The 18,466-nt window shown below is 43.8% G+C and overlaps 1 protein-coding gene across 4 annotated transcripts in view; it reads left to right on the top strand.

Annotated features, from left to right (window-relative positions):
- PPP6R1 (protein phosphatase 6 regulatory subunit 1) overlaps positions 1-18,466 on the top strand; it is a 745,577-nt gene that overhangs the window by 407,397 nt on the left and 319,714 nt on the right. For all 4 annotated transcript variants that reach the window (XM_069200760.1, XM_069200759.1, XM_069200761.1 and 1 more), the window contains exons 14-15: positions 14,651-14,740; positions 14,825-14,922. In XM_069200760.1, the coding sequence (XP_069056861.1) occupies positions 14,651-14,740; positions 14,825-14,922 (188 nt within the window). The remainder of the gene's footprint in view (positions 1-14,650; positions 14,741-14,824; positions 14,923-18,466) is intronic.

The following is an 18,466-nucleotide window of genomic DNA, read 5'->3' as shown; positions in this document are numbered from 1 at the left end:
AAACAAAAGGCGGCCATTTCAAGACCCAGTGCCTCACGCCATTATCACAACAGATGCTTCCATGCTTGGGTGGGGAGCGCACCTCAACAATCACAGCATGCAAGGTCAATGAGACAATCAAAAAAAACTACTTCACATATCACTTGGAACTGCTAGCGGTATTTCTAGCATTAAAAGCGTTTCAACCACTGATAGCCCACAAACACATTCTTGTAAAGACCGACAATATGACAACAATGTATTATCTCAACAAACGGGGGGACACACTCATCACAGCTGTGTCTCTTAGCACAAACAATTTGGCATTGGGCAATTCACAACAACATTCGCCTAATAGCACAATATATACCAGGCATTCAGAATCAGTTAGCCGACAATCTCAGTCGAGATCTACAGCAAACTCACGAATGGGAAATACATCCCCAGATCCTACAGGATCACTTCCACCGCTGGGGAACACCAAACATAGATCTGTTTGCAACAAAAGAAAACGCAAAATTCCAAAACTTTGCGTCAAGGTACCCACACCCTCAGTCCAATGGCAATGCTCTATGGATCAGCTGGTCAGGGATATTTGCTTACGCTTTTCCCCCTCTCCCACTCATTCCTTATCTGGTCAACAAACAAAGTCAAAACAAACTCAAACTTATACTCAAAGCACCAACCTGGGCTCGCCAACAGTGGTACACAACACTGTTGGACTTATCAGTAGTACCCCACATCAAACTACCAAACAGACCAGATCTGTTAACACAACACAAACAACAGATCAGACACCCGAATCCAGCATCACTCAATCTAGCAATCTGGCTCCTAAAGTCTTAGAATTCAGACATTTAAACCTTTCACAAGAGTGTATGGAGGTCAATAGACAAGCGAGAAAACCTACAACAAGACATTGTTATGCAAACAAATGGAAAATATTTGTTTGCTACTGTCAGACTAATCAAATTATGCCACTAGATGCCTCTACACAAGACATTGTAAGTTATTTACTACACTTACAAAAGTCTAATCTAGCTTTCTCTTCCATTAAAATCCATCTCACTGCAATATCTGCCTATCTGCAGATTAAACATACAACATCGCTTTTTAGAATCCCAGTTATTAAAGCATTTATGGAAAGACTAAAAAGAATCATACCCCCAAAGACACCACCAGTACCTTCGTGGAACCTTAATATTGTATTAACACGACTCATGGGCCCACCATTCGAACCCATACATTCGTGTCAAATCCAATTTCTAACTTGGAAAGTAGCCTTTCTAATAGCCATCACATCACTTAGAAGAGTGAGTGAAATCCAAGCATTTACTATTCAAAAACCCTTTATACAAATACATAAACATAAAGTGGTTCTCCGTACACATCCAAACTTCTTACCAAAGATCATATCACCATTCCATCTAATCCAAACTGTGGAACTCCCAGTCTTCTTTCCACAACCAGACTCAGTAGCGGAAAGGGCCTTGCATACATTAGACATAAAAAGAGCACTAATGTATTAATTGACAGAACGAAACAATTTCGTAAAACAAAACAATTGTTCGTAGCTTTCCAAAAACCTCATGCAGGTAACCCTATATCCAAAGAGGCATTGGCAGATGGATAGTTAAATGCATTCAGACCTGTTACCTTAAAGCTAAAAGAGAATTACCCATTACACCAAGGGCACATTCCACTAGAAAGAAAGGCGCCACAATGACTTTTCTTGGAAATATACCAATGACAGAAATTTGTAAGGCAGCCACCTGGTCTACGCCTCATACATTTACTAAGCATTACTGTGTAGACGTGTTAGCAACACAACAAGCTACAGTAGGACAGGGTGTATAAAGAACATTTATTTCAGACAACTTCAACTCCTACAGGCTAACCACCGCTTTTGGGGAGATTACTGCTTTGTAGTCTATGCACAGCATGGGTATCTGCAGCTACACATGCCATCGAATGGAAAATGTCACTTACCCAGTGTACATCTGTTCGTGGCATGGGACGCTGCAGATTCACATGCTCCCTCCCACCTCCCCGGGAGCCTGTAGCCATTTTTAGTTGCATGAAAATTGTAAATATATAAATAATTATTTTTTTAATACACACTATGTACATACATTGCTACTCCATTCCATGGGCACCTCTAGTATATTCACAACTCCTACCTCACCCTTTGCGGGGAAAACAATCTAAGATGGAGTCGACACCCATGCTTAATAGAGCCGAAAGGGAGGAGTCACTCGGTCCCGTGACTAGAAAAGACTTCTTTGAAGAAAAACAACTTGTAACACTCCAATCCCAACACTAGATGGCAGGAACAGTGCACAGCATGTGAATCTGCAGCGTCCCATGCCACGAACAGATGTACACTGGGTAAGTGACATTTTCCATATATATGTATACGTGTGTGTGTGTGTGTATGTATATATATATATATATATATATATGTTCGATGGCATGTGTAGCTGCAGATACACATGCTGTGCATTATCCTGCCATCTAGTGTTGGGCTCGGAGTGTTACAAGTTGTTTTTCTTCAAAGAAGTCTTTTCGAGTCACGAGATCGAGGGACTCCTCCCATTTTGGCTCCATTGCGCATGGGCGTCGACTCCATCTTAGATTGTTTTCTTTCCGCCATCGGGTTCGGACGTGTTCTACTTCGCTCCGTGTTTCGGTTCGGAAAGTTAGTTAAATCTCGGAAAAGTTGACGGTATTGTTTGGGTTCGGTATCGGGTTAGTAATAGCATATCGACACCGAAGAAAAGAAGAGCTCCAGTAGCCCTTTGGGGCTTCCATTCCCCGGCGGGGCCTGGTCGGCCCGACCGCGTGAGTCTTCAAGGCTCATGGAACGGACCCCATTCCGCTTCTGCCCCGAATGCCACAATAAGTATCCTTATACAGACCAGCATTCGGTCTGTAATTTGTGTTTGTCCCCCGAACACAAAGAGGATACCTGCGAGGTCTGTCGGGCATTTCGGTCGAAGAAGACGCTACGGGACCGGAGAGCTCGAAGGCTTCAAATGGCGTCGACGCCGGCAGGACACCACGACGTCGAAGAAGAGGAGACTTTCTCCATTCCTGATTCGGACTCGGACGAGGCCGAAAGTGAGCAGCCGGCGAGGCAACAAACAGTGAGTAAAACTGCCCCGGCCAAAACTCGCACAAAAATAATGAAAGCCCAGGGGACGCCACTGCCTGCAGGCCATGGCTTAACCCGTAAGCAAGGTGACCAACCATTGGCACCGAAAAAGGGCACACACGTTTTGAAGACATCCGACTCCGGTCGAGATACCGGCACAGAGTATACTCGGCACCGAGATACTCGCTCTGACCAAACTCTGCAGCGAGATGTCGGCACCCCGAAACCAAAAAAGGTGGCTTCGTAACCGAAAAAGACTGCTGAAAAGGTTTTGGTGCCGAAACATCCAGCCTCTGAGCCGAAACAGAGCTCCTATACCGAAGAACAAGGCCTTTCAGCACAAATACAAGGCCATAAATTCGGATAAGAACTAGAGATGGGAGAGCCAGACTATACACAAAGAAGGCTCCATATACAGAAGGACACAGGGAAAATAAGAACCGTTCCCCCAATTCAAATGAAACGAAAATTCGCTTTCAAGGAAACAGAAAAACAGCCAAAGGCTAAAGTGGCTAAAGAAAAAACTCCACCACGTTTTTCTCCACAGCCATCGCCACAGCACTCACCGCAACTGTCCCCAATTGCAACACCACCAATGATGCAATCACCAACGCACACAGGGATGAGCCAAGATGATCCAGTTGCATGGGATCTATAGGATGCACCAGTATCTGACAATAGTCCGGATTGCTACCCGGCAAGACCATCACCCCAGAAGACAGTACTGCTTACATGCAAGTGGTGTCCAGAGCAGCTACTTTTCACAATGTAGCACTGCATGCAGAACCTATAGAAGATGACTTTTTATTCAATACCCTGTCATCAACACATAGCCAATACCAGAGTCTGCCTATGTTACCTGGCATGTTAAAACACGCGAGACAGGTGTTTCAAGACCCAGTCAAAGGCAGAGCCATCACACCTAGGGTGGAGAAGGAATACAAACCTCCCCCTCCCGACCCTGTGTACATCACGCAACAACTAACACCTGACTCAGTGGTAGTAGGGGCAGCCCACAAAAGGGCAAACTCAGACTTCTGGGGATGCACCACCACGTGACAAAAAGTCGAAAGTGTGATGCAGCAGGGAAAAGGGTTGCTGCACAGGCAGCCAATCAATGGCGCATTGCCAATTCACAAGCTTTATTGGCAAGATATGACCAGGCTCATTGGGACGAAATGCAGCATCTCATTGAACATCTTCCCAAAGAGTTTCAAAAGCGCGCACAACAAGTGGTGGAAGAGGGCCAAAGTATCTCCAACAATCAGATACGATCGGCAGTGGACGCAGCGGACACAGCCGCCAGAACAGTAAACACGGTGGTCACTATTCAGAGACACGCATGGCTATGCACCTCCGGATTTAAGCCAGAGATCCAGCAGGCTGTGCTTAATATGCCTTTTAATGGACAACAGTTGTTTGGGCCGGAGGTGGATACAGCTATAGAAAAGCTAAAGAAAGACACAGACACGGCCAAAGCCATGGGCGCGCTCTACTCCCCACAGAGCAGAGGCACCTTTAGGAAGCCACACTTTAGAGGGGGGTTTTGAGGCCAAAGCACAGAACCTTCAACCTCACAGGCCAGAACCACATACCAGGGCCAATACCAAAGAGGAGACTTTCAGGGACAATATAGGGGTGGACAGTTCCCCAAAACAAGAGGGAAATTCCAAAGCCCAAAAACCCCACAAACTAAACAGTGACTCCAATGTCACAAATCCCCAACACATAACACCAGTGGGGGGGGGGGGAGACTCACAGATTATTACAAGATTTGGGAAGACATAACTACGGACTCGTGGGTCCTAGCCATTATCCAACATGGTTATTGAATAGAATTCCTACAATTACCACCAAATGTGCCTCCAAAAGCACACAACATGTCCAAACAGCACTTGGATCTATTAGAACTAGAAGACCAAGCGTTGTTACAAAAAGAGGCAATAGAACTAGTACCCAACCATCAGAAAGGAACAGGTGTTTATTCCCTGTATTTTCTAATACCAAAAAATGACAAAACACTGAGACCCATCTTAGATCTCAGAAACTAAATCTTTACATCAAATCAGATCACTTTCACATGGTGACACTTCAAGACGTGATTCCCTTGCTCAAACAACAAGACTACATGTCAGCATTAGACCTCAAGGATGCTTACTTCCATATACCCATACATCCTTCCCACAGGAAATACTTAAGGTTTGTAATCCAAGGAGTACATTACCAATTCAAAGTGTTACCATTTGGGATAACAACAGCACCAAGGTTATTTACAAAATGCCTTGCAGTAGTAGCTGCACATATCAGAAGACAGCACATACACGTATTCCCGTACCTAGACGATTGGTTAATAAAAACCAGCACTCAGAAACAGTGTCTTCAACACACAAAATACTTCATAGAAACCCTTCACAAGCTAGGGTTCTCAATTAACTACCTAAAATCACACTTACAACCGTGTCAAATACAACAATACTTAGGAGCAACAATCAACACACAAAAAGGGATTGCCACTCCAAGTCCACAAAGGGTACAAGCATTCCAAAGCGTAATACAAAGCATGCACCCAAACCAACAGTATCAAGTAAAATTAGTGATGAAACTCCTAGGCATGATGTCTTCATGCATAGCCATTGTCCCAAACGCAAGATTACACATGCGTCCCTTACAACAGTGCCTAGCGAGACAATGGACATAAGCACAGGGTCAACTCCAAGATCTAGTGTTGCTAGACCGCCAAACACACTCCTCGCTTCAATGGTGGAATCCTATAAATTTAAACCAAAAGAGGCCTTTCCAGGACCCAGTGCCTCAATACGTGATCACAACAGATGCTTCCATGGTAGGGTGGGGAGCACACCTCAACCAACACAGCATCCAGGGACAATAGGACACTCAACAGAGACAACAACATATAAATCAACTAGAACTACTAGCAGTGTTTCTAACATTGAAAGCATTTCAACCGTTAATAGCCCACAACACACATTCTTGTCAAAACAGACAACATGACAACAATGTATTATCTAAACAAACAGGGAGTGACACACTCATCACAGCTGTGTCTCTTAGCACAGAAGATTTGGCGTTGGGCGATTCACAATCACGTTCGCCTAATAGCACAATACATCCCAGGAATTCAAAACCAGTTGGCCGACAATCTCAGTCGAGATCCCCAACAGACCCACGAATGGGAAATTCATCCCCAGATATTGCAAACTTACTTTAAAAACTGGGGAACACCGCAAATAGACCTATTCGCAACAAAAGCAAACTCAAAATGCCAAAACGTCTCATCCAGGTACCCACACCCTCAATCCAAGGGCAATGCGTTATGGATGAGTTGGTCAGGGATATTTGCTTACTCTTTTCCCCCTCTCCCACTCCTTCCGTATCTAGTAAACAAACTGAGTCAAAACAAACTCAAACTAATACTAGTAGCACCAACTTGGGCTCGCCAACCATGGTACACAACACTACTAGACCTGTCAGTCGTACCTTGTAGGAAGTTGGCTCTGTATGCACTATTTCAAAGTAAGGAATAGTATGCACAGAGTCCAAGGGTTCCACTTAGAGGTAAGATAGTGGCAAAAAGAGATAATACTAATGCTCTATTTTGTGGTAGTGTGGTCGAGCAGTAGGCTTATCCAAGGAGTAGTGTTAAGCATTTGTTGTAAATACACACAGGCAATAAATGAGGAACACACACTCGGAGACAAATCCAGCCAATAGGTTTTTGTTATAGAAAAATATATTTTCTTAGTTTATTTTAAGAACCACAGGTTCAAATTCTACATGTAATATCTCATTTGAAAGATATTGCAGGTAAGTACTTTAGGAACTTTGAATAATTACAGTAGCATATATACTTTTCACATAAAACACAAATAGCTGTTTTAAAAGTGGACACTTAGTGCAATTTTCACAGTTCCTGGGGGAGGTAAAGTATTGTTAGTTTTCACAGGTAAGTAAGTCACTTACAGGTTTCAGTTTTGAGTCCAAGGTAGCCCACCGTTGGGGGTTCAGAGCAACCCCAAAGTCACCACACCAGCAGCTCAGGGCCGGTCAGGTGCAGAGGTCAAAGAGGTGCCCAAAACACATAGGCTTCAATGGAGAGAAGGGGGTGCCCCGGTTCCGGTCTGCCAGCAGGTAAATACCCGCGTCTTCGGAGGGCAGACCAGGGGGGTTTTGTAGGGCACCGGAGGGGACACAAGTCAGTACAAAAAGTACACCCTCAGCAGCGCGGGGGCGGCCGGGTGCAGTGTGCAAACATGTGTCGGGTTTTCAATGATGTTCAAAGAGAGACCAAGGGATCTCTTCAGCGGTGCAGGCAGGCAAGGGGGGGGGGCTCCTCGGGGTAGCCACCACCTGGGCACGGGAGAGGGCCTCCTGGGGGTCACTCCTGCACAGAAGTTCCGTTCCTTCAGGTGCTGGGGGCTGCGGGTGCAGGGTCTTTTCCAGCCGTCGGGACTTTAGGTTCAGGCAGTCGCAGTCAGGGAGAGCCTCGGGATTCCCTCTGCAGGCGTCGCTGTGGAGGCTCAGGGGGGACAACTTTGGTTACTCACGGGCGCAGAGTCGCCGGAGGGTCCTCCCTGAGGTGTTGGTTCTCCACCAGTCGAGTCTGGGTCGCCGGGTGCAGTGTTGCAAGTCTCACGCTTCTTGCGGGGAGTTGCAGGGGTCTTTAAATCTGCTCCTCTGTAACAAAGTTGCAGTTCTTTTGGAGCAGTGCCGCTGTCCTCAGGAGTTTCTCGTCTTTCTTGAAGCAGGGCAGTCCTCTGAGGATTCAGAGGTCGCTGGAGCAGGTTTCTTTGGAAGGCAGGAGACAGGCCGGTAAGTCTGGGGCCAAAGCAGTTGGTGTCTTCTGTTCTTCCTCTGCAGGGGTTTTTCAGCTCAGCAGTCTTCTTCTTCTTGTAGTTTCAGGAATCTAAAGTTTTAGGTTCAGGGAAGCCCTTAAATACTAAATTTAAGGGCGTGTTTAGGTCTGGGGGGTTAGTAGCCAATGGCTACTAGCCCTGAGGGTGGGTACACCCTCTTTGTGCCTCCTCCCAAGGGGAGGGGGTCACATCCCTAATCCTATTGGGGAATCCTCCATCTGCAAGATGGAGGATTTCTAAAAGTTAGTCACTTCAGCTCAGGACACCTTAGGGGCTGTCCTGACTGGCCAGTGACTCCTCCTTGTTATTCTCATTATCTCCTCCGGCCTTGCCGCCAAAAGTGGGGCCGTGGCCGGAGGGGGCGGGCAACTCCACTAGCTGGAGTACCCTGTTGTGCTGGAACAAAGGGGGTGAGCCTTTGAGGCTCACCGCCAGGTGTTACAGCTCCTGCCTGGGGGAGGTGTTAGCATCTCCACCCAGTGCAGGCTTTGTTACTGGCCTCAGAGTGACAAAGGCACTCTCCCCATGGGGCCAGCAACATGTCTCGGTTGTGGCAGGCTGCTGGAACCAGTCAGCCTACACAGATAGTCGGTTAAGGTTTCAGGGGGCACCTCTAAGGTGCCCTCTGGGGTGTATTTTACAATAAAATGTACACTGGCATCAGTGTGCATTTATTGTGCTGAGAAGTTTGATACCAAACTTCCCAGTTTTCAGTGTAGCCATTATGGTGCTGTGGAGTTCGTGTAAAACAGACTCCCAGACCATATACTCTTATGGCTACCCTGCACTTACAATGTCTAAGGTATTGCTTAGACACTGTAGTAGGGGCACAGTGCTCATGCACTGGTGCCCTCACCTATGGTATAGTGCACCCTGCCTTAGGGCTGTAAGGCCTGCTAGAGGGGTGACTTATCTATACTGCATAGGCAGTGTGAGGTTGGCATGGCACCCTGAGGGGAGTGCCATGTCGACTTACTTGTTTTGTTCTCACCAGCACACACAAGCTAGCAAGCAGTGTGTCTGTGCTGAGTGAGGGGTCTCCAGGGTGGCATAAGACATGCTGCAGCCCTTAGAGACCTTCCTTGGCATCAGGGCCCTTGGTACCAGGGGTACCATTTACAAGGGACTTATCTGGATGCCAGGGTGTGCCAATTGTGGATACAAAAGTACAGGTTAGGGAAAGAACACTGGTGCTGGGGCCTGGTTAGCAGGCCTCAGCACACTTTCAATTCAAAACATAGCATCAGCAAAGGCAAAATGTCAGGGGGTAACCATGCCAAGGAGGCATTTCCTTACATACCTCATGTCAAACTACCAAACAGACCAGATCTGTTAACTCAACACAAACAACAGATCAGACACCCGAATCCAGCCTCGCTCAATCTAGCAATCTTGCTCCTGAAGTCTTAGAATTTGGACATCTAGACCTTACACAAGAATGTATGGAGGTCATTAAACAAGCTAGGAAACCTACTACAAGACATTGCTACGCAAATAAATGGAAAAGATTTGTTTATTACTGTCATAATAATCAAATTCAACCACTACATGCATCAACAAAGAACATTGTAAGCTACTTATTACACTTAAAAAAATCTAAGCCAGCTTTTTCATCCATTAAAATACATCTCACAGCGATTTCAGCCTATCTGCAAATTACACATTCAACATCACTCTTTAGAATCCCAGTCATTAAAGCATTTATGGAGGGTCTAAAAAGAATCATTCCCCCAAGGACACCACCAGTGCCTTCATGGAATCTCAATATTGTACTAACACGACTCATGGGTCCACCATTTGAACCCATGCACTCTTGTGGGATGCAATACTTAATATGGAAAGTAGCCTTCCTAATAGCTATCACATCTCTTAGAAGAGTAAGTGAAATACAAGCATTTACCATACAGGAACCCTTTATACAAATACACAAACATAAGGTGGTTCTACGCACTAATCCCAAATTTTTACCAAAAGTTATATCACCGTTCCACTTAAATCAAACTGTAGAACTCCCAGTATTTTTTCCACAACCAGACTCTGTAGCTGAAAGAGCATTACATACATTAGACATCAAAAGGGCACTAATGTATTACATTGATAGAACCAAACAATTTAGCAAAACAAAACAATTGTTTGTAGCTTTTCAAAAACCTCATGCAGGAAATCCAATATCCAAACAAGGCATTGCCAGATGGATAGTTAAGTGTATTCAAACCTGCTATGTAAAAGCAAAGAGAGACCTGCCTATTACACCAAAGGCACACTCCACTAGATAGAAAGGCGCCACAATGGCCTTTCTAGGGAATATACCCATGACAGAAATCTGTAAGGAAGCCACATGGTCTACGCCTCATACATTCACAAAACATTACTGTGTGGATGTGTTAACGACACAACAAGCCACAGTAGGACAGGCAGTATTACGGACATTATTTCAAACAACTTCAACCCCTACAGGCTAAACCACCGCTTTTGGGGAGATAACTGCTTACTAGTCTATACACAGCATGTGTATCTGCAGCTACACATGCGATCGAACGGAAAATGTCACTTACCCAGTGTACATCTGTTCGTGGCATGAGACGCTGAAGATTCACATGCGCCCTCCCACCTCCCCAGGAGCCTGTAGCCGTTATAAGTTGATTAAAAAAAACAAAAACTTGTACATTTGTAAATAGATATCACTTTTAAACACATTATGTACATACATACTTACTCCATTGCATGGGCAATATTACTATATACACAACTCCTACCTCGCCCTCTGCGGGGAAAACAATCTAAGATGGAGTCGACGCCCATGCGCAATGGAGCCGAAATGGGAGGAGTCCCTCGATCTCGTGACTCGAAAAGACTTCTTCGAAGAAAAACAACTTGTAACACTCCGAGCCCAACACTAGATGGCAGGATAATGCACAGCATGTGAATCTGCAGCGTCTCATGCCACGAACAGATGTACACTGGGTAAGTGACATTTTCCATATATAATATATATATATATCCAGAAGAATGGTGTATTTAAATCGCACACCAAGGGCTGCACATCATTCAATAACAGCTGGTAAAATACTCAGAAAACCACTTATTCTCGATAGGTTCATCGGCTGCTGTTTATTGAAAAAAGATTAGATTGCAGGTAAATCACACCAGCAAAAGTTGGTACAAAAAGCACAAAAAAACGGTCGACAATGTGCTCACCATTCAAAAGACACACATGCTGTCCCAACCAAATGTCTACGCGTTTCGGCCGAAGCCTTCAACAGGACATTGGCAGACATTTTACACTCAACTATTTAAACCATATAGTCCTTCTTTGATGTTCATTGCATAGCTCAAGAGAGGTGCAAATGGAGCGGCCATTTTATAACGTCACAATTTTAACTTAAAAATAAGAAACTCCTAATCCTGTGCATGATTTGAAATAAACTATGAACTAAAAATGTGACATTATATATTTCTCTCATATTATAATACATTATCACAAATATAGTCTGGTCACCTGTGAACACTAAAAAATTAATTAATTGTAATCACAGTCTACAATTCTTAAATACAAAACAAATCCCATGTATGCTGTTTTTTTCTCTCTCTTCTCTTTCTCAATTTTCATTTTTCCTTTTTCCTTTTACTCTTGATGTCCACATATTACCCACTTATACCTAATAATTTTAATTTTGATTTTGATTTCAGTTTTAATTTTAAAAGCCTGATATATAAATGCAATTAATTAATAATATAAATATATAAATATATATAAATATATGTACTGCCAATTGATTGCAATACATCCACTTCATATAAAGGCTATAAATAGATGACAAATGATGACAAAAAGATAGAGTAAATTCAGTCAATTCTGAAAATGCAAAATAAGATACAGGTAAAAGCGATTTCAATTTGGAATAAATAAATAAATGGATATTCATCATCATAATTAATTAAATAAGTCATAGTCCTATAAATTAATATATTCTAAAAGGAATCTGAAGAGATTGATTAATAGATCCATATCATAGGTCAAAATTGTTATTGATTAGGAAATTGTAAATAGACCCCACAAATTCAGCAACAGGAGAATGTATATGTGCGCCGCTATCCTCCCCAAGGACCTATGCAACAGTATAGGAATAAAATAGATGAGTATAACACCCTAAAAGTGAATAAATTATTAATAAAAAAAATATTACCAAAATACACTAAGTATCAATCCGGCAAATGCTAATACTAATAGTAATAACAATAATGATAAAATCAATCAGTAAGGATCCTAACAAAACACAATATTCTAAAAAAGTCATCAATTTCATTTCATGTTTTCTATTGGACAAAATCTATATATATATATCAAAACAAATCCCTTTCAGGGTTAGAGTGCCGCATAAATTATGCAAAAAAAGAGAATAGAGAACTCTGGGTAGTTCCCAAGTTTAGGTGGAGAGCAGCTCTAGTAAGGAGCACCCTGCAACACCAGCGACACTCTAGATTTGCTCACCTCAAATGTCTGTTTATCTAGCAAAGTTTTTAAGCATTGGATCAGCACAGTGCTATCCACGCCGAGCTAGATAGTGACAAAGTCTTTTGCCATTTGTACAGCAAAGTCTTTAAGCATGGGTTTGACACAGTGTCAACCTTGCCGAGCTGTAAAATGACAAAAGCCATTTACCACACCAGGCACAGTATTACAGCTTTGGACTGGTAAAATACCATCCAAGCCAACCTGGAATGAGTAAAAGCAACCCCTGACACGTGTTTCGCTCTCATTAGAGCTCATCAGAGAGGTTTAGCTTTGTCCAGACACAAGGGAGCACCCAGTATAAGTCACAACAAATCCCTTTCAGGGTTAGAGTGCCGCATAAATTATGCAAAAAAAGAGAGAATAGAAAACTCTGGGTAGTTCCCAAGTTTAGGTGGAGAGCAGCTCTAGTAAGGAGCACCCTGCAACACCAGCGACACTCTAGATTTGCTCACCTCAAATGTCTGTTTATCTAGCAAAGTTTTTAAGCATTGGATCAGCACAGTGCTATCCACGCCGAGCTAGATAGTGACAAAGTCTTTTGCCATTTGTACAGCAAAGTCTTTAAGCATGGGTTTGACACAGTGTCAACCTTGCCGAGCTGTAAAATGACAAAAGCCATTTACCACACCAGGCACAGTATTAGCTTTGGACTGGTAAAATACCATCCAAGCCAACCTGGAATGAGTAAAAGCAACCCCTGACACGTGTTTCGCTCTCATTAGAGCTCATCAGAGAGGTTTAGCTTTGTCCAGACACAAGGGAGCACCCAGTATAAGTCAAAACAAATCCCTTTCAGGGTTAGAGTGCCGCATAAATTATGCAAAATTTGCCATTTGTACAGCAAAGTCTTTAAGCATGGGTTTGACACAGTGTCAACCTTGCCGAGCTGTAAAATGACAAAAGCCATTTACCACACCAGGCACAGTATTACAGCTTTGGACTGGTAAAATACCATCCAAGCCAACTTGGAATGAGTAAAAGCAACCCCTGACACGTGTTTCGCTCTCATTAGAGCTCATCAGAGAGGTTTAGCTTTGTCCAGACACAAGGGAGCACCCAGTATAAGTCAAAACAAATCCCTTTCAGGGTTAGAGTGCCGCATAAATTATGCAAAATTTGATGGGTTACAGCAATAAAGATGTACCACACTCATTTCTGTAAATCCACAGCTTCAGGTCACACACATTCTTCATCATACTGTTGCAACTAGCAGGGCTGATAAGGTCTTGTGACTCATTAGATCACCACATATCCCCAATGATCCATCTGCAGTCTTTAGTGAGCAGCTTTTCCAATAAGCTAAAGCTTCCTTTATATGTTCCCTCGAAAGTGACTATTGTGTTTTGTAAAAAACAAAAGCATACAAATATTTTCTGGTTACTTGAATTTTCACTTATTTTTGTATAATGCTAAGAATGCCATTATTTATTTGCTTTTTCAAAATTTCATGGCCTGCAAATAAGACGCAGCTGCCTTCACTTTGTCGGATAACATTTTCCTATTGCTAATAGAAGTCTCTATGATGAGCATCTCGTAGTCATTGCTCCCGATTTAAAGCACTCCTGCCCCTGCTTTCAGATCATGATTCGTAAGCAATAGTGACAGCTCTATAGGTTCTATTTTCTAATTGCTTTCTATTTATTCACCAAAAAGGTAGGGCCACTGACTTAGTGGCTAGATGGCCTACCTTGGGGAGGAGATATTTATAGTCTGGTCCTTCTGACCTTGATCATATAATTGCATAAGTTTCCCCTGGACCACAAATTCTGTGGTCCTAACTGAAATCTGCTCTTTATGCTTGTGCCTCAGATTGTAAATGTGTAATGTAAGTATGTGTAATGAAAAAAAAAAAAAACTTTAGTAATACCCCGCATTACAAGTTGCCACTTTCTTTCCATAACATTTTGGCCTCATTAATCTGATTTAAGCTGGACCCCATGCACAATATTACTGTCAATATAACACCTCCTATTTGAGATCTTTCCCATCTCATGTTTGAGGTGTTACGTTGCTGGTACATTGCTTAGGTTTGGTTTGCTGAACTGCAAGAAGCATGTTTTTCAATTTTTTGAAAGAGAAGGTAGCATTTCTAATCTGTAACTCTGCTGTGGTGTCCATCTTTTCTAGGTCACCACCCACAACCTGCATTCCTCCAGCGATGATGAGGAGAGTGACCTGAAGGAGTTCAGCTTCCCACAGGAGGCCTCCCTACAACAGGTGTGCACAGCACTAGTCTTTTCAAAGGTTCTTCTTTTGAGTGTGCTGCATTTGCTAAACAGCATTTCCTAACCTTCTCTACAGGCTTTTATGGATTACCAGATGCAACAGATGACCTCAACCTTCATTGACCATTTTGGCTTCAATGATGAAGAGTTCGGTGAGCAAGAGGAGAGTGTCAAGTTAGTATATTTTTCCACCTTAACTTCGCAACCACCAGTATTCTGTTTGTGTTTTTCCTTGTTTGTGCAAGGCAATAACTGTGCCTATTCTGTACCAGTGCAAAATGTGAAGCTTGTGAGTGGATCATAAGGGGTTATGATGAGCCTATTTATGACAGTGATGTGTGAGCAAGGGTGTGCTTGTATGAGTTCGTCTTGAATAATGATGCTGAAACATTTCATTTAATTTAAACTCAGTTGCTGATACTTCCTGCTTATTTTGTATTGGCATTTTATAATACGGTTAAACAAAAATGAACTGATAGTCGACCTCAGGGAACTATTCATGATTCAGTAACTGCAGATATTTTCAAATGAAGAGGTTTTGCACTTTGTATACCAGCAGAGAGTAATTGCAGCACAAGGGGAGTCATGACATGTACAAATCTTAGATAAAAAAAATCAGTTATAGAACAGAAGCCATAAAAAATAAACAACTGCAACTTTTCTCTAAATATAAAGCAAAACTAGGGATATCCGGGCCCCAATTTCCTGCTCCACCACTTAACAGACTTAGGCCCTCATTACGAGTTTGGCGGGTGGCGGAAGCCGCCCGCCAATCTAGTACTGTCATCTGACCGCCAGAACACTGCTGGCCCTATTACAAGTTTCCCGCTGGGATGGCGGGCGGAAACAGTGTTTCCGCCTGCCAGCCAGTGGGAAACAGGGCCTTAACATTGATGCAGCTCATAATCGAGCTGGTGGCAATGTGGCGGTGCGGTGGGTGCAGCAGCATCCACCGCGCTTTCCACTGCCCATAATCCAGGCTGTGGAAAGTGCGACAGGGCTGTCCATGGGGGCCCCCATTCCGCCAGCCTTTCCATAGCAGTCCAACTGTCATGAAAAGGCTGGCGGATTGGGGAGTCGTAATCCCCAGGGCGGCCTGCATACCTGGGATATAACCACCTAAACTTTATTGAACGGACAGTGATTTCAAGTATAATAGAATTTCACAATAGCAGAAATAAAATAGGGAAGTTTTTTGTTGAACTTAAAGACATCCTATGTCTTTTTGATTCTTGAAGTTGATTTTATTCCAATTCTCTGCCTCCGTTCTTGAGGTTTAAAAGCTATCACGTGTTTCACCCCTTGCTCTAATTGACAATCCGTAGGCATAAACCATTGTGGAGTTATTGCTAAAAGGAATACAAAATTCCTTAAACATTGGTCATCCGTTCCTCTCAATTCTCACACTTGAGGGTGTCTGCTCATGTGCAAGATTGGATGAGATTTTCGTTGTGAGACAACTTGATTGGTGAAATAGCCTACAAAGTATGTGATTTCTTCATATAAATAGTGAAAATGTTATATTACAAATATTGTGGGCTCATACAAAAATAGTTGCCAAATAAATTTCCAGAATAGTGAGATGGGAGGGAGCTATTTTCTTCCGGCTTTGCTGTTTGTGTTTGGCCATTAATTCTTAAGTAATATAATCAGATGCTAATTCTGCGGATGGGCTGTGTGTCCTGAGGGTCTGGATTATGAGGTCTGTAGTTGGGAATTGACCGAACTATGGTTTATTACTAATGCACATTAAACATCATGCAGTGGGGTAATTTAGATAAGGGACTTTGTGGCAAAAATACCTTATGTGCAAAGTGCTTTGTGAGTAGTATTGTAGTCTCTATATCGGTATTAAGAATCTTGCAAAAAGTGCCTTTCTAGAGATGGGAAAGCAGCTCTATGTAATGATGTGATCAGATAGAGACTTCTAGCTTCTGATTCCTTATGGTAGAATATTCCCCAGGCATCATAATGGATCCATAAAATCTTGAGCAGTACCTCTACTCACTTATGGGTGTCATGGTAGATGGTGCCGATCTACTCTGCGGTTGTGCTGAGCGTGACATGTGCGGTGCCTATATAGGCGCCACCCCTGCCATCACCTTTGCATTTTTCAGCACCATCAGCGTGGATACCTCTTTTGATGTTTTGGCAACGCTTTTTTGAGCTTTGCTTTTGTGATGTTGTAGGAAATTATCCTCTTTTTGGCATGGTTACCCCCCACTTATTGCCTGCTATTAGTGTGTTTTGACTGTGTTTACTGGGATCCTGCTAACCAGGACCCTAGTGACTGTGCTCTCTCCCTCTAAATTTGGTTGCTGAAGTCTTAGCAGTCCCCACAATTGGCATACTGGTGCTCCCATATAAGTCTCTGGTATATAGTACTTGGGTACCCAGGGCATTGGGGCACCAGGGGTTCCCCATGGGCTGCAGCATGTATTGTTCCACAAATTGGAGCCCATGCAAAATGTGTCAGCAGGCCTGCCATTGCAGCCTGCATGAAAATGTGCATACACCCTTCCTCTACAGGTCATTGCACCAGTTCACTGTAAGTCACCCCTATGGCAGGCCATCCCAGCCTAGAGGGCATAATGCAGTTACCTGTGTGTGAGGGCACACGTGCATGAGCAGAGATGCCCCTACAAACTCCAGCTCCATTACTCTGGACTTCGTATGTGCTTGGAAGCCATTTTACCCTTGTACTGGACACAGCTACATAATGGTAACTCCGAGCCTGGGAATGGTTGTATGATTCCATGCACTTTGGGGGCTTCTTAGAGGACCCCCAGCATTGCTCCTACTAGTCTTTGTGGGTTTTCCGGGCAGCCTGCACTGCTGCCACCCCTCAGATGGGATTCTGGCCTCCTGCTGCTTGATAAGCTCAGACAGGAGAAACAAGAGCAAAGGATTTCCTGTGGGAATTTTTTTAAATGAATGTTTTGTGCGTGCATGTATGTTTGAATGTTGATGAGTGTTGTGAATGGATGTGCGTGTGTGAATGAATGAATGTGCTATCCCCCCCCCTCCATCCTAAAATTATTGGTCGCCACTAGTCCCCTTGGGCCTCTCTACCAGCTGTCCAACTTGGGAGATGGTATGCCCTTGCCTTTCCTTTCAGGACACTACCCCTATGCACTGCAACTCTGGTAGCTACCAAGGCTTGTTTGTTCCTTCTCCAAGGTGTCTTCAGGCTCCATGTAGCCCCAACACTATTCCCTGCAAAACAGTCTCCTTCCTGATGCTCCAGAGACATGGGACTCCTCTTCAGGTGTGCTGAGTGGGCCTCACTGTGACTCCTGTGCCTGATGCCCATGGGTCTCCTGTGGGGGATGCCTCCTCTTCTTGTGACTCTCCCAGCTGCTGAGGGTCACCTCAGACTCCACTCCTTGGGTTGAGTCCCTGGACCTTGCTGGTCCTCTTCAGCCTTGCAAAACCTTCTTTTCTGACGCTTGCATTTTCCAAGGTTTGTTTGTGGTTTTCCAGCACTACTGACCGACTGCATCACGATTGCTGACATAGGACATCACTTGCATCACTTCTGGAACTCCTCTTCTGCTCCTGTGCTGCACTTCTGACTTTCTTCATCCACTGTAGACCTGGTCCTGCATCCACAGAAGGGTGGATACTGGCCCCTGTTGCAACCAGATACTTCAACTCGAACTGGACTTGGTCCTCTTCTGTCAGGATCCACCTTTGGTTTCTTCCAGTCTTGTCTGGG

This window comes from Pleurodeles waltl, chromosome 7 (assembly GCF_031143425.1).
Source record: "Pleurodeles waltl isolate 20211129_DDA chromosome 7, aPleWal1.hap1.20221129, whole genome shotgun sequence".
Classification (NCBI taxonomy): Eukaryota; Metazoa; Chordata; class Amphibia; order Caudata; family Salamandridae; genus Pleurodeles; species Pleurodeles waltl.
This window is presented reverse-complemented; position numbering and strand designations above follow the sequence as displayed.